The 25,139-nt window shown below is 34.5% G+C and overlaps 1 protein-coding gene across 6 annotated transcripts in view; it reads right to left on the bottom strand.

Moving 5' to 3' along the window:
- Positions 1–25,139, bottom strand: part of ARL15 (ARF like GTPase 15) — a 410,850-nt gene that overhangs the window by 176,070 nt on the left and 209,641 nt on the right. For all 6 annotated transcript variants that reach the window (XM_081285382.1, XM_081285378.1, XM_081285381.1 and 3 more), the window contains one exon: positions 17,028–17,236. In XM_081285382.1, coding sequence (XP_081141508.1) covers positions 17,028–17,236 — 209 coding nt within the window. The remainder of the gene's footprint in view (positions 1–17,027; positions 17,237–25,139) is intronic.

The following is a 25,139-nucleotide window of genomic DNA, read 5'->3' as shown; positions in this document are numbered from 1 at the left end:
ATGACACAGTGACTACAAGATAAATAACAATAGTTTAAAAAAAGGGTATAAAATGCACGTAGAGACTTTGAATAACTATCAACATTTTCTATGAAATACTCTAGTAAAATAGTGAAAGAATTTTTAGAAATATCATATTAATAATTCATTACCATCATTAAATGGTCCACTGTACCCATTTCTACATATGAAGCATGAAAACGACCATTCGGAGTGCTACATAATGACAAAAATGTGGTCTGGATGGCTAACAATTCTTTACGCAGGACATAGAACACTGTTTGGCTCATCATAGGCACTGAATGAATCTGTTTATCTGACAAGTATTTACTGAGCCCTACTAAGTGTAAGGAGCTACTCTAGGCACATATACATACATCAATAATCAAAACAAAGATCCTTGTGCAAGGAACATTTGCTGCCTTGATAAAAGGTAGATCAGCCTTCTTAAAAAGAATCAACTATTTCTGAAATAGAGATGGATTGCAAATACAAGACTGAAAGAAGACAACAGTATAAAATTTTTTGAGAGTTAAATATTTTCTGATGCCTCTGTCTTTCAGCAGGTCTGAAGTGAAGCATTCTTTAAGCCTGGGAGAAGAATTTAGGAATCCATTGCCACTCTGAGGTCAGGAGAGCAGCTCTACAACCCCAGACTGTCTTCCCTTTGTCACATGTTACCTCGATGGTAGAGGGTATTCAATAAGATGTGCTCTGAAAGGGAACTATTATCCACTGCAAGGGCTGCTTTTTTAACTCTGCTCTGGTTGTTTCCCGTTTAAGCACTGGAAGGTTTAACATCTAGAAAATCTGTAGTTATCTTTAGAATGGCTGCCAATTACCAAAATATGGCACATTGTTTTGTCTCTATGCTTTTTCTTAAGTTGTTTCCTCTGTCCTCAGAGATCCCATTCCTACTTTTCCTTTCCCTTCTCTCATTTCTTAAATTGATGAGTGAGTAAACACTTGAGTGAGGGAGTCTGAGAACTTCTAGAGCTGGTTACAGCTAGGAAAGTGTAGGGAGGAAGCTGGGTGTTTACAGAAATGGCTTTAGGTGCCATTAGCTCTCCATTGCAGCCCTGTGTTATTTCTAAAAACAAAGACAGAGGACAGGACAGTAAGTTATGATCAAATCAGTAGGCTTTCTTCCCCAAGTGCTGGAACACAAAAGCCACTCCATTTCACAAATATATAAAAACACACTTGGCTTAGTTTCTACAATATATTACTCTCATTTCAACTGAGCTCATTTAAAAAAAAAAAAAAAAAAAAAAAAAAAAAAAAAAGGCCTGTCTGCAAATTGGCTGCTGGAGCCTGTCCAAGGAGCAAGAAACATCCAAAGAGAAAATTACTTGATTGAAGTCTTCAAAGTACAAAAAGAAATTAAATTATATTTTTAAAATAAAATTAATAAAATGTGTGCATAATTTACTGTCAGGAGGTTGCTGTGATGAAGTGAAAAAAGCATATGATTTGAAATCCAAAGACTTGAGTTTAGGTCACTAGCTGGATCTTGCATAATTCATTACTTCATTTCTGTGGCTCTTGGGTTCTCCATTTATAAAAACAGATAAGGAGATAACACCGTACTTCCCAGGACAGTGGAGAAAATGATCCAATATAATGTATGTGAAACATACTTTCCACTCTATGTGCTAGTTCATATTAATTCCAGCCTGTCCTCTGTGTTCCCATAGCATTCTTAACTTATTTACAATGGCTCTTACATACTATGTGGTAATTATCTGTTCCAGGTGGGTGAATTAAGAAGAAACCCTCCAATTTGTCTTTATGCTTCCTTTCACAGTGCATGGCATATGGTAAGTGTGCAAAAAAAGTCAACAGAACCACCACAACTTTTTGTTAAATAACTAGTACGAATTTTAAAACACTAAAATATGCTTAAAATTCTGAATCAAGGTATTTTACATCTTTGGAAAAGCCCTTTTTGAAAGCTGAATATAAACAGGCCTACCAACAAGTAAACTGGTTTCCTTTTTTTTTTTTTTTTTAAGTTGTAGATGGACACAATACTTTATTTATTTTTATGTGGTGCTGAGGATCAAACCCAGTGCTTCAGGCATGCTAGGCAAGTGCTCTGAGCTACAACCCTAGCAACAAGTAAGCCTGTTTCTATAGATTAGTCTTCATATACTGGTCACTACATAAGGTTTACAGATTGTATCTTTATCCCACTAAATTAAATTCTCCATAGCACCTGAAACAATGTTAAGAACAGGCCAGTCCATCTCTGGGCATCACTATGGCACAAAGAAAGCACATTCACCAGCACACATTTCATAATAGCCCTCCTCAAGGACTACCTATGAAGCTTGAGCTAATGTCTGTCACAATTAGTCAATAACACTACCATTTGTTTTGGCTTCCATTTTTATCTCAAACACAAAGCTTTACATTTTACATATATATAAACACATACATTAAATAAAATGAAGAAGTTGGCACTTCCACAGGAAAATGGCTTTTATTGGTTATTCTTACAAAAATGGTAATCAAATAAAAGTAGTATTGTAATAAGAGTACTGTAATCAAGAACTGTAGAAAATTTTGTAGTATATTAACTCCAAAGTCCTTTTGAATATGCAAGAAGAAAAATTTTAAATTCAAGGTCACTTCTAGGTTCGTGACAAGCTTCAGAAACTTGGTTATCTTTTGGTAAATTATCGATTCTCTTTCACCTAAAAGGTGGAAATAACAATAAGATGTAAGATATGCTAAGCCTGAGGCAAAGAGAAGAAGGACTTTAAAAGCTAATTTTATTTTATCAATTAACATTTTGATTATACTCTATAAGGAAGACACAAATAAGTACACACACACACACACACACACACACACACGCACCAGTGTGGATGCAGAAGGACAAATCTCCAGTTATGAGGATTTGAATTCACAAACACACTGCTACATCATTTCCAAAGAGAAAGGATGGACACCTCATTAAGGGTCAAACACAGGGCATGAAAAGTATGATAACCTTGTTCAGTTTGGCTTCTCTTTCACATCCAAGCTGGCTGCAAAACAGGCCAAGCATGACAAGATGCTTAAAACTTGTAGCAATAAAAAAAAAAAAAAAGAACCTAGGGTCGCATAATTATTTCATAAATATATGCAAGACTGAAGAAAGTTGGATGTGCTTCTGTTTGCTGCAATTCAAAGGTGAGTTAAAACCAACTTTGGGATTAATAGCTTTCAGAGATTTGAAAGCTTTCTAATACAAGGATTTTCAACTTTGCAATTTAACAACCCTGCTGTTGGCCTTTCCTGACCTGTTGTGAAGTAAATCAGGCACACTAATGTGGGCTAACAAGTCTTTTTCACACTGTTCGATCACCCAGCCTCTCTTTTCTCTGCAGACATGCCTTTCTCCCGCTCTCTGTCTAGCCATCCTCCCCCAAAGCACACAAAATGGCCACTGTAACCCAGCATTACTGCTCATTAGATCACAGGTTAGTCAAGTGGAACTGCCCAGGGTTCCCAAAGGAGAGCTATACTTCAAAAATCTGTCCATGTCAAATGAAGAAAAAAAACCCTGAGCATGGGGTCACCCAGATCAATGATCAAAAGAAACTGAGAATGAAGGGGGAAAAAAAGCACACCCTCGTTTTTGTTAAAAACACACACAGGTCTGAATATAGAGATACGATGGGGTTTCCTTCTCTTATGCTCTGTTTTCATTTTGTAACTAAGTAATTTGTTTCAATCAGGTCCTGTTGGTTGTTAAACTTTAGACTTTTGGAAAAGTCTACAAGGAATCCTTAAAATTTCCCCCAAAGAAAACACACTCCAGGAAATCCAGTTTTTAGGAGAGCTCTTAAATATTTCCAAAAAAAACCACTTGAAAAGCAATAAAAGTAATACAAAGTAATCCACCTTTAATGCTTGAGAAGATTCTATTTAAATCTGAAAGGCTTGGTGTGACATACACTCTAAAATCATCTCAGTAACCTCTTGCACCTTCAAAGAGGGACAACAACAAGGCTGTCAATCACATCACGAGAACACACAAGTGACATGCTATGTAGAAAGAGCAGATCCCTGGGCTTCGGGAGCCCACAGAAACCTGCAGATAGGGCCATACCTCTTCATCACATCCCTCATTTTTATGCTTATCAAAGTTTTGCACTCTGTAGTGCTGCTTTTGTACTTTTTAAAAAAGACAATCCTAATGTAAAGTACTGCAAACTGACACATTAAAACTTAAGGCAATATATATATCTGGAACATCTTAAAGATGGAATATCAAATTCCACAGGAGCAAACCACAAAAAGATCCAATTTTCCTGATTTCTTCATAAAAGTACATTTAACCACTCAGTAATGAAAAAAAAGTTTTTGACAAGAGTGTCATATATTGTGAATGAAAGTAAATTAATTACTTATAATTTGATCTAACAAGTTATAAAGGTTGTATAAGGCCTTCATTGCTTTTTCCTTCTGTTGAATTATATTCTTCATTGTATTTGGAATGTATTATTTAAACACTCTCAAAAGTATGAGATATACTCCATGTTTGTATAAATATGTAAAATATATTTAAAAAAGTATATGAACATATTGTGCATAACTTGCATTATTGCTTTTTGTCCTGCTTTACTTTGGGGGAATTTAACAAGCATTTGCTTGGCCTTTACTGTCTCAGGCTCTGTTAGAAGGGCCTCATCAAACATTAGCCCATTTAATCCTCACAGCGACCCTGCTGGGAGGGTAAAGGACAGGAACAATGCTGATAGAGGACTCCATGGGCCAAGTCCCCACTTAATGCTCACCCCTCCCATGAAGCAGGTTCCAGTACTCTCTCTATTTACAGCTGAGGAAACAATTTTTGCCCAATATTACTCAGCAGGTCAATAGTAAGAAGGATTTAAATCTAGACTGTCTGACCTCAGAGTTTTAATGTTTGTCATCTCCAAATTCAAAGTGCCAAGTTAAATGTCCAGCAAGTAGCAGGGCACAGTGGCGCACGCCTATAATCCCAGTGGATTGGGAGGCTGAGACAGGAAAATCTCAAGAGTTCAAAGCCAGCCTCAGCAATTGCAAGGCACTAAGCAACTAAGTGAGACTCTGTCTCTAAATAAAATTTTACAAAGGCAGGGGATGGGGCTCAGAGGTTAAGCATCCCTGGTACCAAAAAAAAAAAAAAAAAAAAAAAACCAAAAAACACCACACTTCAATTTTACCTGTATACTTGGGAAACGCTTGCATGTATATACATATAAACATGTGCGACAATATTCATCAACTGCTTTGTTTACAATCACAAAGATCCAGAGACAACTGAAACTATCAGTAACTGAATAAACACATAAAAGTAAGCCAAAATCATGCCCTAGAACACAATATATCAATGAAAATCGATGAATAAGATATATAAATATCACACAGATAATCTCAAAAAGACAATGAAAAAAAGTACATTAAAATATATTCTATAAGACTCTGCTTATGTAAATATTATCACATAAACCATTTTTGTGTATCATTTAGAGACACATGAATATGTAGTAACAAACTAAAATGTTTATCAATAAAGATATACATCAGCTGCCTCTTATGTTTGGCAATAATGGGCATTGAATACAGAGTCTCAGGCATGATAGGCAAGCATTCTACCACTGAGCTATATCCCCAGGCCTTTTTGTTAGTATTTTATTTTGAGAAAGGGTCTTGCTATGTTGCTCAGCTGGCTTGCAACTTGTGATCTTCCTGCCTCAGCCTCCTGAGTAGCTGGGATTACAGGTGTGCACCACCACACTCAAGTATTACTTGCTTTTGAAGGAGTGAGGATGTGAAAAAGACAGGGGAAGGGGTTTTAAATGCATCATTTATGATTTATTTCTCTAAACAAAAGATCTGAAACACACTAAATGTCAACATTTACTAAATCAGGGTGATGGATGGACAGGTGTGTTTGTTATATTATTTTCAGTATCTGTTTGAAATGTTTCAAAATTAAATAAAGTATGACTACTTTGATGCATACTTTAATATGATCACAGATGAATCTTTCTTGTGATTTTTGAGTATATGGTTCCTCTAAGCTCCTTCCCCTCAAGTGACAATAAACTGCTTAGAACTCAAACCACGGTAACAAGTTTTAATAGTTTTATTAAAACTATTTTCTTGAATGGATTATCTTACTGAAAGTATCTTAGAAATACTATCTTTAGGATAATTACATTAATTAATATATAGTCCATACTTCATTATGTTGTTAAGCAAAATTCATTAAATTGGTATTTTAACCTTTTGACATTCAAAGTCTTGCAATAAGGTAAGAGCTGTAAATTAAAGCTGAGCAGGGCACATAAGCAGAAAGGAGAACTACTTTTAACTGTATACTCTTTGGTCCTACTTAAAATTGTACCATGTGGTTTTATTCATCATTCAGATTGTTAATTAAAACAGAATTTAATGGATTTTTAGGTTGTATAATGTTCTATGGAAATTCAAACAAAAATGATATACATTTTCTAGAAGATGTCAGTCATACAATTTTAATTGATGAAGAAAGGATCAAATGATCTCAACTATGATTCTTTACAAACTTATACATATTTGTAAACAAAATCAGTAGAAGAGCTATTATTCTAAATATAATTCTAATGAACGTAAACTCTTCAACATCTTAAAAAACATGGCCCTAACTTTTTTTACAGTATATTTTCCAGTTCAGCATTACTATGGCTAAAGAATTATATGGCAAAATCTTACTAAAATCCAAACAAGAAAAAGTAACAAAAAGAATTAGGATTTTTGTATTCCATTTCTAACAGACAAAACTTTAAAATTACAAATTCATACCAATGGTTTTACCAAAACGCAACGTCTATGACCTTACATGGATTTAGTATAAATTCAATGAAATACTCTACTTTCTGCATCTAAATTGCTAGGACTCATGTTCTAAATAATTAAAGGGGCATTACAAAATTCACAATCATTAAAGAAAAACTGCATTTTCCTAGCACAGAGAATCAGTTCAGTCAAAAAAACCTCAATAATATGAAAAGAAAACAAACAGATTCTGGAAAACTATAAAAGACATAGCTGAGATACTCAGACTTCCATGAACAATAACAGGCAAGCAATCTGGTGACCTCATGCTTTACCTGTTTTCCCTTCCTCATTTAAGAAATGACATTAATATAAAGTCGTTGACAAAGCCAGACTTAATTAAGGGGGGGTGCACCAGAAGGATGCCCAACTTTAACTAAAGAAAAACATCAGTTAATATAAAAAGATGAGAAATTGGTACCCATTGTTTTATTGACCAAAACATGCAAGAAACATGCTTACACACTTAAATAATTCAAATAAACAACTTTCCAAAAAATTCACAAGTACCACTTTAAATGAAACTATTGCAGTATTGATTAAAATATCAATCTTTATATATGACAAGAAAAACGTCCTCTTTTTTAGGAATCCGTGTTTTAATGTTTTTAAAACTCAATGCCTGGGGTATAATTATTTGCTTCTGCATAATAATCATAACAGCAATAAATGTGTATAAGTGTATATAATTTATACCTCTATATCAAGCTCTTTCTGAGGCCAATTTTTCAGGATCCATCTAATTATTCAATCTTCTCTTCAATGCACTATGCTAAAACATGATGAGAGAGTACCTTTCTTCTATAGCAGAGTCAACAATTGTAACTCTTCAACAGCTGTTCTCTAAGGATTCCCTGGTCAAGCTCTTATTCTCATTTCATTATTTCTTTGTTCTCCATGTCTAAACTGTATACAAGTTACCCAGACTTTCCACTCTGGCCCCTTTCAATAAAGACTTGTTTTGGCTTGACAAGTTATTAGTCATAACCATGGTATAAAAACAAATATTTTATAAAATCCTACATGTTACAATTATATTCTTCTATGCAACCTCCAGATTTTTTCACTGTTCATACATAGAAACTCCCTCCCAGAGGCTCACTTGATTTAAGTCATTTATGAAAATGATTCCAGTTATTTTATGAAGCTATTTACTATCTAAACATTCTTCATAGAGCATTCTTTTAAAAACCTCATCATCTTATTTCAGGTGTGGCATGAGCTAAATATGATCTATATACCCTGCTCAGCACAACTGAATCCAGACACCTGGACTTTCCTGAATTTTGTTGCTGTTGTTATTTTATTTGTAAGCCTACATATAACAAAATGAAACTCTACTTAACTCTTCCCAGCTGCAGCTGAGTAGAAAACTTATAAATTGTGTGTGTGTGTAAAAGATTTATATGCATACAAATCTAGATTTTAAAATTTTTAGTATAAAAGTAATTCTCAACTTCACTATTAGTGTGATATTAAAAACACAGCAATGACCAAAATAGGCCCAGTCAGGAGAAAACCATGTGGTACCTCGAAAATAAGATGCTATTTTTCTTCACAAGAACCTTGTAGAACACCTTCTCACTGATATTGAAAGTCTAAATCCTAATTTCATTTGAAACCAGTAGATAACAATTTTCTCCAAATAAAAATACTCAAGATAGTTATGTGAATGTATAAATAATAGAGTGTGGCTAAATAATATAATTCTACATAAAGAGCTATTACTAAAGAAAGAAAAAGAACAAGAGATAGAAGATTCTAGTAAACTAAATGGGGAGGTTCTATAGGCAAATTATTCAGGTATAGATTAGTTCCTTCCTATCAGAGCCAACATATACTGCAGAGTAGTTGCTTCTAAGCCACATTGAGTCTGCTGTTTTTACCACTGCACATGTCGAGTTCATTGTTTTCATCAAAGGCACAAATAATTCATAGGTAGAGAAAATAAATAAAATGGCAAGACGAAAGTGTCCATTTCCAAGTATCAGAGTATTCTATTCATCTCAAAAGATGAAAGCAGATATTTTTCATTCCATGTTTTTGTTCTTAAAGGAAGAAGGCCAAAAAATATGTGATTTTCATATCGGTGTTAACACAGTAGAGCCTTTTCAAAGTCACTGCCAGAAATGCACTGGTTTTCTTACCTGCTTTTTCCATGCTTTAGGTTAAGGATGCCTGCCTCATTATAAACCCTACTGCTTCCCCAGACTTTCTGTAGTCTGGCTTTGCTGTGATTACTGGTCAAAACCTTTAATTACAGTATATAGTTTGTGCAGCTGCCTGGAAATTGGTCTCAGGGTCAGTGGCTCTTCCCGTTCCCCTCTTTCCATTCTTTTGAAGCAATATTGCTGAACTGAAGGCATTGTTCCAGCTTTCTGGTGTGCTCTGTCTGCTGCACATTATGAATAGCTTTGCAATCACTCTAGCAATTGGTTCTTCAACTGCCTTTAGGTTGTCAATTGTAATTCATTGGCTCCAGGCACCTTTTCTCTTTTCATTCTCTTGAGGTCTTTTATTACTTAATTTGCAATAATATTAGGGAATGTCTTCTTCAGACATGTCACTAATGCCTTACTGATTATGAGGCTGGGAGGACAGCTGACTTTCATACATGTCTGTTAAAATGTTTCAATATTTCCTTCATCTTTGTCACTTCTAAGGCCAATCCGGGCAGTTATTTTGTAAGAAATTTTGCTAAATCCTTAAGTCCTCTAAAAATTCTCCTTAAGATATTCTTATTTGGGGTTAATTTATACAGTTAGTTATAGTTATTTTATAACTTTCCAAAGATAGAATTACTTATTTTTATAATAATTAAGCTTTTATATTTTGTTCCTATAATTATGGCCTAGTATTTTCAATAAATAAGAATTCTAATTTTGAGCTCTATACAATTCAGAAATAGTAAACTAAGAGGTAAAGGTCTTTGAATAGAAATCAATGCCTATGTTTTCAGAACCCTTTAAAACCTATAGACATCCTTTTAGAGATTATAGAAAAAAGCTTTCAAACTATTCAAAATAAGTTCCAACACTTCTGCATTATAGAGTCAAAACGAAGTTTATTTGAATTTTTAGGAGAAATAATAAAAACTTAACTCTTGATCTATTGAAAAAAAAATCTTTAGTGTATTATGTCTCAAATCCTGACTCTGGATAAAATCCAGTAGATTAACCCCTCTCATTAGGCTCAGCCATTCCAGAGCAACTAAGGGTATTTTTAAGCAGACACTATGTAATAATAATAATGATAATAATTATCATAATGATAATAACTAACGCTTATTGTGCTTTTTATCTTCAAAGCACCTTACTGACATTAACTATGTGTCTATTTTCAAATTAATTTAACTCAACAAATGTTTTATTAACTTTGTAAGCTATGGAATGTATAACTGAATTTGCTTTAGCAAATGAAAAACATAGTTAATAAAAGGAATTAAAGATCCCCCAAAACAAAAGATAGCACTACTGTATACTTCTGCCTCAAAATCATTCATTACCTTTGTTGAATCATTCATTACCTTTATAAATCATAAAATACTAATTTTTTATAAATATAGAGTTGAAATGAAGATGTAAAGAATAACATTGAACACTTACCACTTAAATCCATATTGCTTCAAGAAGACTCGAAATGAGCCAAATCATATTGCTCAGTAAAAGTAGTCTCTACCTTGAATAGTTATGATTCTTTATAAAATATAAAAACATGTACACAAAAAATTTTAAGTATGAGAATTTTTAATATCCAAGTTCATTAATGTAACACATAATCTTAAAGGCTCCATTTGTTTTTATTAAATTGAATTCATTTCTTTAAAGCCATCAACTATATTCCCATAGAGCTTATTATGTAGTACTCTCCACATGAGAATAAACAGTAAAAGACAGTTTGCAATACTAGCAAATGAAATAAACTCTATACAGTTAAAATGAGTAACTATTAAAAAAAAAAAGCATTGAAAAAATACTTGGTCAAGATGACCTGCCACTTTCTATAAGGAATTTTATGAGGAAAATAATAACTAACTATATTCTTACACATGAACACTAGTGGATACACACAAATATAAGTACATAAAAATACATAAGACAAATATTTGTAAATATGACAATTAACAGATCAAAACTTTTGTGAACTAATCACATGGTCAGAATGGTGAGGATTTGTGGACGATGTTATTCCTGAGCAATATTCAAATATCAGGAAGAAAATGAAAAATGTTTATATTCAAGGACTGAAACAGTTGAGTTAGACTGAGTGAAGACAGGAGACAGAAATCTGGATAAAGTCGATGGCATAAGGCCAGTAGGAAACTATGCATGATAAGACCCAGAAGGAGTTATTCCTGCAAACAACATATATCGAGTAAAGAGACATAAACAAGTCGTAATTCCTGTCCTTCAAGGAGCTTACAATCTTAAGGGGCAGTCAGAAAAGTTAACAGGCAATTAAATTTAATAGTATGATTTGGACAAGCCTAGGATGCCAAGGGAAATCAGAAGGGGCCACCTAACTGTGCCACAGGCATTCAGGATGTGACACAATCTTGAGGTGGTTTTCTCAGGGAATTAGGAACAGTGGGTGGTAGCTAGGCGTGAGTGAGAAAAGAAAAAGGAATCCAATTATGAAGCACATTAATGTTTAAGATATGTGGAGTTCCATCTGATTCCAGAAAGTATTAGAAAATAGTAGTCTTTAATATGGGTACCAGGTAAAGTAGGAAGTTTGTTTTTCTGGTATGTGTTGAGAAACAGGAAGGAAGGGGCAAATCTGAAGATGTAAACTACTAGAAAGGGGAGAGAAGTACTGCAGAGTCCGAAGAGGGAGAAGAGGACAATGAAAACATCTGTAAATAAATAAATAAATACATACATACATACATACATACATACTAAGAAAATAAATAAGACTCAGAAAGCAGGTTCAAAAATTTCCACATTTACATACAATGATGTCCTGAACATACTGAACAGGAGGAGAGTGGAAAGGAATGGAGGTTTTATAATGAAACACAAAGAATTCTTTTTGGAGCATGCACTGTCATGTTTTGAAACGCATTTCTTGGTGACCTCATCTAAGTATATAATAAAATGGACCTTTATTTTGTTACATACTTGTTAGTGGGACATTTACTGGTTTTCAGTGGCCATAGCACATTCTCATCATGTTACCTAGTGGACGTAAGAAACACAGATGTACAGAGGGAAGAATGTTGAGATCAAGGTGGATATGTGTAAAATTAAGGAAATCAAGTAATCAAATTAATTTCTCAAAAAAAATGTATATGAACAGAAAAAAAAACTCGAATGAATATATAATAAGCAAAATATTCTGGCTGTTCTAATACTCTCAGCTTTTAAATCACTTTTTAAAATACACTTAGAACATTGACATTTTTGTAACTAATGAAATGATTGCTAATTCAGCTTTTCTTAAAGGTTAGTAAACATTTTCAAAAGATAGTCATCTTTTCAGTGGAAGACTGACTTCGAAACCCTCTTGTTTCCCCAGGATTTAACTAACAGTGTGGAGGACATCTGTATGGAAAGGACAACAAATAACTTGTACTTTTTATATTGTTTTAAAATAAGTATATGTCCCATAAGGGAGTTTTCAGAATGATCACACCATAGGTATGTACATACTGTATGTGAAATTAAATCAGGGTTCTAAAATGCTGCCAAGGGGCAGGTCAAAATACTTGGAAAACTCTTAAGATTTAAAGTATATGACCCTTACTTCCCAATGACTATTTTACAAACACACACACATTTCTCTCCATATACAAAAAGTGATATTAAATCAAGCTAAGTATTTTATGTGATTCTGTAAGTGTGTTGCATTTTCTAATAAATGAATTGATAAGTAAAATCAAAGAAGATATTTGTTACTTCACAGAGCTACCAAAAAACAACTGGTCACTTGTCAAGCAATATAAATATAAAAGTTTTAAACTAGAGATTTATTATTTGGTGACACACATTAAGAAGAATAAAATACATTATGTGGAAAAATTATAATTAAAAGTGATAGCTAACTGCCATAAATGTACTAGTACTTTCTTCCAGAAGATATATACAAATTAGAAAATGAACACAAACTATTCATGATACACTGAATATTGAATGCATTGTTCAAAAAAAAAATCTCAACACTTATAACTAAAACAAAACAAGGTCTAAAAAATCAGTAATGTTTGCATTATTACAGAAATACTTGCAAATACTCTTCTCACGTTTACATTCTATTATTTCCAAGTAAAACAACAACTTCTATGCACATAACAACAAACTGAATTACAACTGCATGAAAACTGAGAAATTGCCTGATCACAAGTTTTAACTTTATCGACACTCTAATTTAGATGCAGGATTTTCCTATGCTATAATTAAGGAGCCAAGGAACCAATATCATCAGTGGTATATAACTCTGCTTCCAGAATATGCTACACCGTTACCATATCTTTCAACTAATATTTGGTTTAATAGAATATATTTAACAACTCGGGACTTATGGGGTAGTATTTCTGAAAAACTTAGATACTTTTAGATGAAAGAGATGGATAAACATCAAATCAGATGAGATAGCTTGAAAGAAATAATCATATTTTTAGCAAACAAAATGTGTCATTTTATATGACATGCTAATACCCAATAAAATGAAAATAAGACTTTAAAAAGACAGGAGGTAAAAGAATCACAATCAGCAACTATGCAGAAGGAAAATAGGATTACATTTATTGGCTGCTATATCAACTTAACTTCTCATAAAATCCTCTTGATCTATTAAATAACTTCAGAACTGAAGTATGCTCTCCTATGGGAGTTATAAAAAAAATTAGATACAATTACAACTCAATACAACAAAAAGTCAACCTATTTACCCTTAAGATTTTTCATTTTATAGCTTTATCATTTAAACCAGGCCAGATTTTCCCCTAATGTATCAAGGGGCCACTTGGCATAATTATGGATTTTTCTAGTGTGTTTTCTATAGTGAAAAATAGTAGATATGAATAAATTCTGGAAAACTGTGGTAACTACACCTCCCCAAAGTGAATACAACAAACATCTGTTGCAAGAACTGCTTGGCTTTCAGACAGTATATAAAGGGTGTTCTTTTTCCCAGTATTTGCTTTTTTTGTTAAAAAACCCCTATTTGTTTTAAAAAAGAAATACATGTTTCCACTATCAAAACACAAAGTCTTAAGAGTCTGGTAAGTTTGACTCAGTGAAAAAAAATGGTATATTACAGAAAGGGAAACTATGCCATGTGCAAGATTCCGCTTGCTTCTGAAAGGACACCAAAATAACTGGGCAGGTTGCCCTCTGCCTGTGGGTTCCAGAGTAATTTCAACCAGTGTTGTCCTTTCTTAACATAGTGCTCCAATAAACCCAGCAACACTCATTGTAGGAAGGGGACTAAATACTTAACTCTCTGAGGATGTTTATCCTCTGTTGGAATCCCAGTGATAATTCTGCTTTCTCCTATAGGCTTCACTGGCTCCACTCACTTCTAAGGTCAACAGCATCCTCATTCCTCAATTAAGCAAATGAATTCCAAGTTTTATTCCAGCAATGGATAAATAATGGCACATTTTCTGCATAAAGCATAAAATGTAGTAATTTTCAATGGGCAGAGGGGAAGGGTCAATAAGCCATTATGACTCATGTTTTTTTAACTGCACCCCAAGAGTGGTTCAGTACTTTTTGATAAACTGAATGCACCTTCATTGATTTTTAAAGAACAGAATCTTGCCTAAAATTCACAGATATTTTGCAGAGCAAAGCATGATCTTTTTAGCATTTGGAAATTTCAAAAAGTATACACAAATGAACAGGTGTAAATATAATGTTTACAAGCAGTAGGGCTGAGAACAGATAATACCTTTATGAAAGAGAGAATAATGAAAAGATGACCACATCTTTTTACACATTACAACTAACATATGACTTTGTTCTCAAAACGATTTTCTACCCAAGCCTGCTCCCAACCAGTTTGGGGTTATTTTTATACAACACTGAAGATTCAGTTTCACAACTCCATTTTTATTGCTAACAATAAGATACTGATTTAATTCTTACAACATGACAGAGTATTTCAATAGGGCCTTATGACACTAGTCAGAGAAATTTCTCTGCCATCAAGAAATGAGAAAGATGGGAAGCTTCTTTTCCTTTTGGACCAAGGTAAATGTAAACACTTCATTATGCTTCCATAAAACTCAAGATTTGCAACAGCATTTATTCCAACAAAGTAATCCAAAGTGGCTAACATATGGTATATGTTTATAGAACTATAGGAAAAATGCTTTACCATCTTCAAAATCATACTATACAAATTCCATTCTAAGAAAATATTTTAAGGAAAAGTGAAATTGATACAGATGAAAAGGAAAATCAAGTTTCATCCTCTACTACATACAAGTTTAGAATAATCTTCAAACCATACCTATGATCTTCTACGTTTATGGTCAACTGTCTTAATAAAAGATTAACCACAAAAAGGGTGGGGGGATATTTTCTCTTTTCCTAAGAGTTACTCAGCAAACACACACAAGGAATACTCAGAAACAATTAATTGCTAAAAGCTTCCTTTACTCAATGTAACAATGTTTAATTCCTACAGATGGTTTCTGAGTCAAATATTCAGTTTAAACAACACATCTGTCTCAATAATATTATGTCTAAGGAAAACAGATAGTTTCTATAATTTAAAAGCAAAAATAAAAAGAAAATCTCTTGTCAGATATTCATCTAACTTGAATAAAATCACCTGAAATGATAATGGCACTTTCATCATGTCTCAGATTTCACACTAATATGCATTACATACTTCATATATACAAATGTGTTGTATTATCTCTTCTATAATACACACATATGCAACATTTCTCATAATAACTATCAGAATAACAATATATTTTCAGCAAAGCACCTTATAATAATAAATTAAGGTAATATCTATAGCAATCCACCATTGCATGCCATCATACTCATTCTATAGATAGAAAGCCTGATGGTATGAAGTTAGAAGATTTACTTAAGGTCTTGAGGTAGGCACCACAGAAAGGCACCACACTCACAATGCTGGAGATCTGTACAACAATCCCTCTCTGTTTCTATTTTTATTGCTATTTTTACTTTAATTTTTATTATCTGTATTATATTTTCCAAAATCTATACACAAAAAAGGTAGTAGTTAATTCTGAATGAAGCAAATAAAGATAGATGAGAAAACTCTAATAATTGAAATAATTCTTACCTTCCTTACTATTTTTCTAAAACAAATGAAAATTGCCTATATATGGTTCCTCTTCTACTCAGTACTTTAAGCTACAAAGTAAATTACCTAAATTAATGTGAGTTACTTAAAATAATTTGCATGATTCCCATTTTATAGGTGAGAAGCCAGACACCAGAACAAAGCTATTAGCCATGGGTCATACTCTAAATGTGAGAAAGGTCTGGAGTTAAAACATGTTATGTTCTTGGCTCATTTTTCTGACTAAAGGTAATGACATTCCTATTAACCATCTTACTCCAAAGCCACTTGAGGAAACACACAATTTTCTGAAGGAGAGGGGGAAATATATCCTGAAAGTTACAGGTGTAAAGAATACATCAAGAGTTTTGATTTCATTATACTTGGCTTATAATTCAGTATAATTTAAGTTTTAGAAACTATTTATATAACTTATTACTTTAGTACCATGAATCGAATAAGAAGCTTGGCTGAGTGAGATACTAATTACTTGCCCAGAAGGGTCATGTGCTTTTATAGGAGCTAAGAAATAAAATTAGATGAGGAAAATAAAGAGTGGTTTGTATTAAAAGGTATTTGGTGGCATGGAACTTAAAAGATACAACATCAATTTTTAGCCTGGCTGATTACAGAGTAGGACCCACTGCTCCTAGTCAACAGCAGGCATTACAGAGGAGCAAGAACAAGACATTTAAGGGTAAGTGATGCATGGTAACATGCACCATGTATTTCTTGAAAAACTGTGGGAGAGGAGAAGGAATTACGTTGGCAGGTTAAATAACATTAAGTAACCAGAACATCTCTAGTTGTTTGCATCTTTCCAGATTCCAATGTGACAGCAATAGTCCAACAAACAAAAAGGTAGACAAAGAGTTGCCAATGCTAATGAGACATACCTCTTGTACTGAGCGAGCCGCTGGCTTGTCTTGATGATTGGCCAATATTAAAAAGGGTAAAGTGCATAATTGTGGGTGCTGAAGAGCTGAGTGCAGTTCATTTCTAGCAGTTTCTAAATCATCCTCTGAAGAGGCACTGTCTAATACAAATATTACCCCTTGAGATCCTTGGTAATAACGGCTCCAGTATTTCCGGATATTATCAGCCCCTGTCATAAAGAGAGAAAAAAAATCCCTTTTTAAGAATAACTTTCAGAAACTGAAAAATGTCCCCATTAGTATTTCCTACTGGGAACCAAAATTAAGTATGAAAGAAAGGCTGTGGTATAGAATAGAACAGGGATCTAGAAAAGACAGAGGTTGTGATGGATAAGAACAAAGGCCTAGAGCCAACAGGCAGATGTGGCTAACAAAATGCAAATGTTTAAGTCATTCTTTGTACTTCCATATCAAAAGACATGAGAAAGAACCAGGATGATACTTCTTAGACTTCAAGTCAAAACAATGTTCTCTGACTTTGCTTCATATTCGTAAGTGAACTACACTCCCTACAAGTTGGGTATGGACACAACTCAGAGAGTAGATGTTCCCTAAGGCTTTCTTCCACACCATTTACATCTATACCATCATTATTTGGTGATATTTTCTAATAGCACTGTACTACAAGTTTGAGGTAGCCCCCAAACTTCAGATGTTGGAAACCTAATACTCAAATTGTATATTGGTGGTATTTAAAGGTGGGCCTTTCAGAGATAACTCGGATTAGATGAGGTCATGAGATTGGGACCTCATGATAGAGATAAATGGATTTATTAGAAGAGGAAGAGAGACCCAAACCTCATGTTCCTTTCACCAAGTGATGCTTCTACCACATCATGATACAGCAAGACCCTCACCAGATGTGGACCTTCAACCTTGGACTTACCAGCCTCCAGAACTATAATAAATAAATTTAATTTCTTTATAAATTACCCAGCCTGTAGCATTCGGTTAATAGCAACATAAAGTAGACTAAGACAAACTCCTGGCTGGGCTGCTGGCTGGCTTGTTTAATTCCACCCAGAGAATTATTAGTACAATAACTTCACGTGTCAAAGTGCTGAAATTTGTGAACATCTAAAATCTTGGCCTTTGGTATATTTATATTAATCTGTTAGGGTTCATAACCCATGGGAAAGAATAAAAGGCAATGAGCACACTCATGGGCTTGATGAGATTGAGGTAGGTGTTCATAAAAACAGACACCGTGTTCTCATCAGGCAGGACATGTCTTACAACACATCTTATGTTTAACATTCAGTGCAATGTGTAACTCAAAAGTCTAATGCAGTAATGAAGAGGAAATAAGGAAACAAAACGAATTAAGCTTTCTGAGTTTGAAGATAAGAAGGAATTTTAGAGATTATTCAGTCCCATTCTCTGAGGAAACTGAAGCTGAGAGGTTGAGAGGTGAGATGAGTGATCCTACCATGTGTCTAAGTAGATCACAAAGTCAGGATTTGCAACTGAGTTGATCAACTTGCCCAGAAAGGGTATGGGCATTCCTGTTACATCATGATGATTGCTTTTTATTATACTGATTGGTGAAGGGAATGAACAATTTGTGTGGTGTGTGTAGGGGGGAATATATAATGAAAATCAGATAAAGAAATTTCACCAATTTTATGCATGTAAGTGCTAATCAGTTATTATTTTAGTCATTCATTGAACATTTAGCTACTGTCTCCAACATACTGTGCTAAATAAACATCAGGGATCTAAACAGTGAAGATTAAGTTGGTGTGCACTGGCTGGCAAAAGCCACTTCTATGTATTACTTCCCAACTCTGTGTTCAGTGATTTCATATTGGTAACTTGAAATTGGCCAGGGGTAGAAGTTTTTTTTTTTTTTTTTTTTTTTTTTTTTTTTTTTTTTTTTTTTACCATGGAAATCATCAAATGCTATCTAATCTATCAGGTCTCTTCCCTTCTTGGAGAGCTAACACACTATTGGTTAACACCAAGAAGCCCATATTTTCTGGGAGAAACAGAAATTTTATATATATTATATATATTTACATATATTTTAAACAAAATAGAAGATAAAGAAGAAAGAAATGAAGGGAAGATTCATGCATTAGAAAGAAGAAAAAGGACAGAAAGAAGAAAAAGGGAAGAAGGAAGAAAAAAGGAGAAAAGAACAGAGAGAGAGTGAGAACAAAGAAAATAGTAGCTCTCAGTTACAAGACATGCATTATGTACAGGGCAGCTTGTCAAGGACTTCACAAATGAGAAAACCCAGATTTTAATATAGTTCCTAAAGGACTATCCTAGAGGTACTCATTAGGTGTTCTGGGAGAAAGACATGAAATAGCTCACCCAAAGTGGAGAAAATAATTTAAAAGATTAATTCCAGTAACAAAATGGCTATTGGTTATTAAAGACTTCCTATATTCCAGGCACAGTGCTGTTTTACAAAGAACAGCTCATATATTTCTTACAACAACTGGGAGGAGGTATAACTGACTAAGGTTTAACCTTTTAAAGCAAGTTTTAGAACCTAAAATATGAGATATTCACCATTACATTATACTGAAATAACCAGGTATGTAAGAGAATCAGGGGCATTCATTTGATGTTGAGTAACTTTAAATGTGCAAAGACAAGGGATATGAACAGGTTGATTTTTATCAGGAAGGGTCCAGAGAGGAAAAAAAAACAAAAATAAAGAGAGGAAATTTAAACCAGAGATTAATTAATACAGAAAACTGGTTGCATAAGTGATAGTGAAACTAGGGCAAGAACAAGGGTATTGAGGTTAGCCATATCTTAGTTCAGGTTACCCAGAAGCAGGGCCTGAGCTGATGTTTTTTATGCACTTGATTATAGATGGGGTATTGTCAGGAGAAACCAGGAGTGAAAGAGCAAGCCAGATTCAGCAAAGGATTTTGGCAAAGATGTGGTTTCAGAAATCTAGTTTTAGCTTGATTCCATGAGGAAGTCTGGAGCTTGGACTGAACCACAGAAGTTGTCCAGTCCAGAGGTTAGGAAGCTAGGCTATTATACTCCCGTATAGTCGTTGGCTACAAGCCACTGCTGAAGAACAGGAGGGCGCTGGAGCCTGATCTCATAATCTCCCAGACATATTTGGTTGAAGCAATTACTGTCAGCCAAGAGCAGTTCTCTGGAGAAGGGTACAGGTGTGAGTCATTAGCCACTAATACCCACAGCAGCTGGGAGATGGATTCACTGGCCCAGTAAAGGAGATCTGGGTAGGATACCCACAGCATCTGCTGCAAGCTACATCCAGACATTATCCATATGCTAGAGAGCCATCCATAAGCTTGAGGGACAAAAGTGGAAGCCGTGATACCCAGAGATAATTATTTAAACCAACAACAATATTGTGTGCATATGTATCCACACATAAATTTGCCATAAAATTTACTGACATCATTTTATAAAAGATGTGTAACACAATTTTCATATAACAATATATGCAACGTTTTATTATAAATTCCATAGAGCCAATTAATGCTTACAGAATGCTCTTGTTATCCATAGACAACCAACGGTTGCAACTGACCAACTAATGTAGTATGGAAAATGACTGGTCATTGTTCTAAGTGGGTTTTCTGTTTTTCTTTCTTTTTAAACCTATATTAACTCTTTTATCCATGATAATCTGGCGAATTAGGTGCTCACACTCAGTTCATCAACAGGGAGATCAAGAGACAAGATAGGATTTGCCCAAGGTTACACATCTAAAAATACATGTATGTCCCAATGCGATTGAAATAGAGAAATCACTGACCAGAGGTGATGAGCTAAATAAAGAATGTACTGTATGATATAAGCTAGGGGAGTGGAGAGACCTATTGGAATAAAAGATACTTAAATGCCTGTATATATTAATATTCAGTATGGGAATATGTCTAAGAAAAAATTTCCCCACTCATTAATTCAATGAATACTTATTAAGTACTTATTCCATCCAAATTACCGAGGTACTACCTAAAGAGAGATTTAGCATTTTTCCCTTTAGCTCAAACTATCAAATCCTGTAACGTTATATTAATCACAAGGAGACCTGTAAATCTATCAGAGGGAACAAATACAGCCACACAGTAGATGGCATCCAGGGAGTCAAGTATAAAGAGAATACTTGTTATATGTTTGAGGATTGTCCATTAGAAAACATTTTGGACACAATGGAAATTCAACACATGACATCATCTCTTCCAGTAAGAAACTGCATTTTTTATTTGCCACACTGAGGAATAAAATGTCCCAAAATAGTGAGATAAAATTCCAGCAAACCCAACGGAAAAAAAAAAAAAACTCCAAGAGAAATACAACTATTTAAAAAAAGTTCCCTATAACATAATAAACAAATATTAATAGTGAAAATACCCTTTTATTTAATTTCTTGCAACAAAATTTTCTTTCCGATCTTAGGATTTCAAACTTTCTTCACAAGCACTGAATTTGGAATTCTAAATCCCAATTCATCCTGCTGCCAGTGGCTTTAGTTAGGGGCAGCTTAATCCAGACTGGGACCAAGGAAACCAGCTATGAAGGGAAGGAGGGCATACAGTTGTTCTGTCCCAGTTAGCAGACCAGAGTTTAGTAACCAGATTAAAATGAGAAATGTCTGTGTCATTAACCCAGCTGCCAGGTGCTGGGACTAATGGGGAATGCTATGGACACCTGTCTGATGTGATATCCCAACCTTCCTAATCCACAAACCAAATCCAAAAGAAGTAACAAACACAGGATATGCCACTCTTATCTAATGACTAAAATTGCATGTTCTGTGTCACTTAAATTAAAATTGTTACATAAAATGCTTAGATACCAAATTCAAACCTGGTCTACATTTTGTACTCTCAGATTAAAAACAAGGGGGAAGTCTGGATAGTAGAGGAGCTAGATAGGGCATCCGGGTGTTTCTAAATGCCCATGTTACACAAGGTCCAATTCTGCCTTACTAAAAGTTCTAAGGAATTCTTGGGAATCTAAGAACTCATTCTGAGTCAACCAGAAGGTACTATCTTTGTCTTAGTTTTTTTTGTACTCAAGGTACTATCTAGTAAGAGTAGAAGAAAAAGACAGGAGCATAATGTGCCCTGATTGTGTATGTTCACTTCTGTGGTACACCATGGTTGGTAACAATGGTCACTCATTTTTCACTAATTCATTCATCTAACAGACATGTACTAAATACCTGGCACCATCCTATGTACTGGGGATGCAGCAGTAAACAAAACAGACAGAAATTCCAGTCTTTATACTGCTCACAGCAGAGCTAGCCTACAATCACAAAGATTAAAAATGCTAGTACTTGTTTTCTCTCTTGGAGAAACATGGACATAGGGTTTAGTTCTGATAACGAGGATATAATGAGGGCTGTGGAAAGTTTCTGAAAAAGATTTTGCTCCTCAACAAGCTTTTAGATTTTTTGGGGTGATAAGGTGATACTTTGAGCAGCATTAGCCTTGTAGCAATCTTGACAGAGACATATCTACACACTCAGGTGTCCAAATAGGAAGACAGGAAGAGTCTGGATCTTTGAGAACACTGCTGAGCAGCAAATCCATCCCCCTACTTATAAGGACTCTACTCTAGTAAGTGAGAATCGTAAATACCCATTATTCAAGTCAATTTTTTAGAAGACTATTTTGTTTATTTACAACCAAAGAGATGCTAAGTTCTCTTAAGTTTTTTTTAAAATTTTTTTGTTTATTTTTGCATTACAATTCTTAATACACCATTATACCATAATTTATCATATCTCTGATTATATATAAGGATTATTAACACCAAATTCACATCTTCATACATGTATTTTGTATAATGATGAGGGAAGTTCCCTTATGTTAAATTTGAAAATCTCTGAATCAAAGTTCTTTAAAAGTTCTTCTTTGAAAAACAGATCCAATGATGAATTTGAAAATGAATTTGAAAATAGGAATATTCAGAAGTCAATAATGAAAGTAGTTACTCAATGTTTTCTCTATGAAACATATGATTTTCAGACTAGTGCTGTCCAACTGGAATTTCTTCAATGATAAGAAAATTCTACTTTTGTGCTTTCTAATATGGTAGCCATTAGTCACATGTGGCTAGTGAACACTCCACTCTAGATACTGTCATAACTAACTGTGAACATAAAAGACTGCTAGAAACCACTGCAACAAGAAGACTTACAGAGATCTAATCTGTTTTGGAAAAGAAGAGCACAGAACTCTGCTGATATTGAAGGGGCTGCAGTCACCCCATTCAGAGATAGCTTCCCAGAAGGCAAATGCCAAAGGGCTATGATGCAGGCTGCCCTAACCACTCATCAATCTGGGGTAGCATAAAGAGTCAGAATGAGAAGTTCTGATCATTTCCTCTGTCCATCCTCTTTTAACACCAGCTTAAGAAATTAAAACAGAGTAAAAATAATTTTCGTTTGGAAGACTTTATGGGATTGGAGACCCTATAGTGGAGTGCAATTTGGAAAACTTGAAATATAAATGGGTCTTCAAATCTTAGTGAACAATGTAGTTTTAAGAGCACAGATTATCTCAGCAGTACTACTTTAAGAGGAAGATTTTCCAACATAGGGAGAAAATGTTCAAAATATAAGAAAGCAAGAAGGGAGAAAAATAAAAATTTTAAACTTTTTCATTCCTTCCATCTATCAAACTTCCATCTTTTTGATCAGTGAGTTGATTCTTTTGTCTTCTACACAATAGTCTCATTTAATCTATTTGTAAAAATTGAAATACTAAGAATTCAGGAAGGGCTAAGACATACATATCAAAAGTCAAACTTCTATGCACACTTGCCTACCTATACACACACAATAGTCAGAATAAAGGAAAGTAAATGAGCCCTCTCTAAATGGACAATACAAAGTATAAAAACGTGAAGACTTCAAGTCAAATCCTCTAAAATGAGGTGTGTGGTCCTATTTTGCTTTTCAAGGTTAATGAAAGAATTGTTAGAAAAATGGGAACTGGTAAGTTCTTTCTGAAGAACATGTTTACTCTGCAAGGCTGAAGTGAGCCACCACTAAACAGTGGATAACCATTGAGCTGGAGAAAAATCCAGTCCCCAGAACCATAGTGAGATCTGCAGTGACATGTCCCCAGGAACAACCTAACTGCTTAAGAGGCTTACAGACAACATCCCCTTTAACCTTTTAGAATCTATTATCCTCACCTAATGGGTGAAGAACCCTGGGACAGAAGGGAAAAGCTTTCAATAGGTGGTAGATTTATGAGTCAAATTTTGGATGCTCTGATTCCCAAGTCTATGTGGTTAGTTCCCAGTACACCAGGCTGCTTTCCAGAGAATAAGAGAGGCTCTGGTGAAGTGCAAATCGATGGAATGTTCTATCTGAATGTGTGTGTTTAAAAAAATGTGCTTACTGGCTTTAAAGAATGGTTAAGAATGATATTGGGGAGAAAAGGAGAAAAGGCATTCCAATGAGGGGGAAGTAGGGATGGCAGAGCTCATAAGCTAGTAGAAAATTAGGACTCAGTCGATAGTGGGGCACATCGAAGAGAATGCAAACGTAATGGGAAATATGAGTTCATGACAAATAAAAGGCTAGAGTGAAGATAGAACATAGATGGCTTTGTAAGCTGGGCAATGTCTGGCCTAGATTCAGCAGTTAATGGAGAATTATTATAGAGCCCTAAGTAATAACTTCTGGGTTGTTCTTATCTTGTTTAAGGACCCTGTTGGTACTTAGGTTGGACAGTCCCACCTAACTATACCTCAGCGTCCTCCAGGCCCAACTTTCCAAGCCTCCAGAATTCACAAACCTTGAGAATGGATAAATAAACACTCAATACACCTCTTGCATGTATGGTTAACTACATAGCCTAAAATGATTAGCTCATTAAGGAATGCCTACATGTATTAGAAATCTGCTATGAGAAAATATTGTGTGGAAGGAAGCTAAAGTTCTTCTTTCCCCCAAAGGCAAGAAGATAGTCCATAAAGGAACCACGTAAACGAATAGCTTCTGCCTTTCTTTTGGATTCCCCCAGTGTAAACTGCTTGAGAGGTGAATACAAGAAACACTAGCTGCAGAGTAGGGATGTAAAATAGCGAAAGAGATAACACAAAAAAGAA

The sequence above is a fragment of the Spermophilus citellus genome (genome assembly GCF_964194105.1).
Source record: "Spermophilus citellus genome assembly, chromosome: 1".
NCBI classification, from domain to species: Eukaryota; Metazoa; Chordata; class Mammalia; order Rodentia; family Sciuridae; genus Spermophilus; species Spermophilus citellus.
This window is presented reverse-complemented; position numbering and strand designations above follow the sequence as displayed.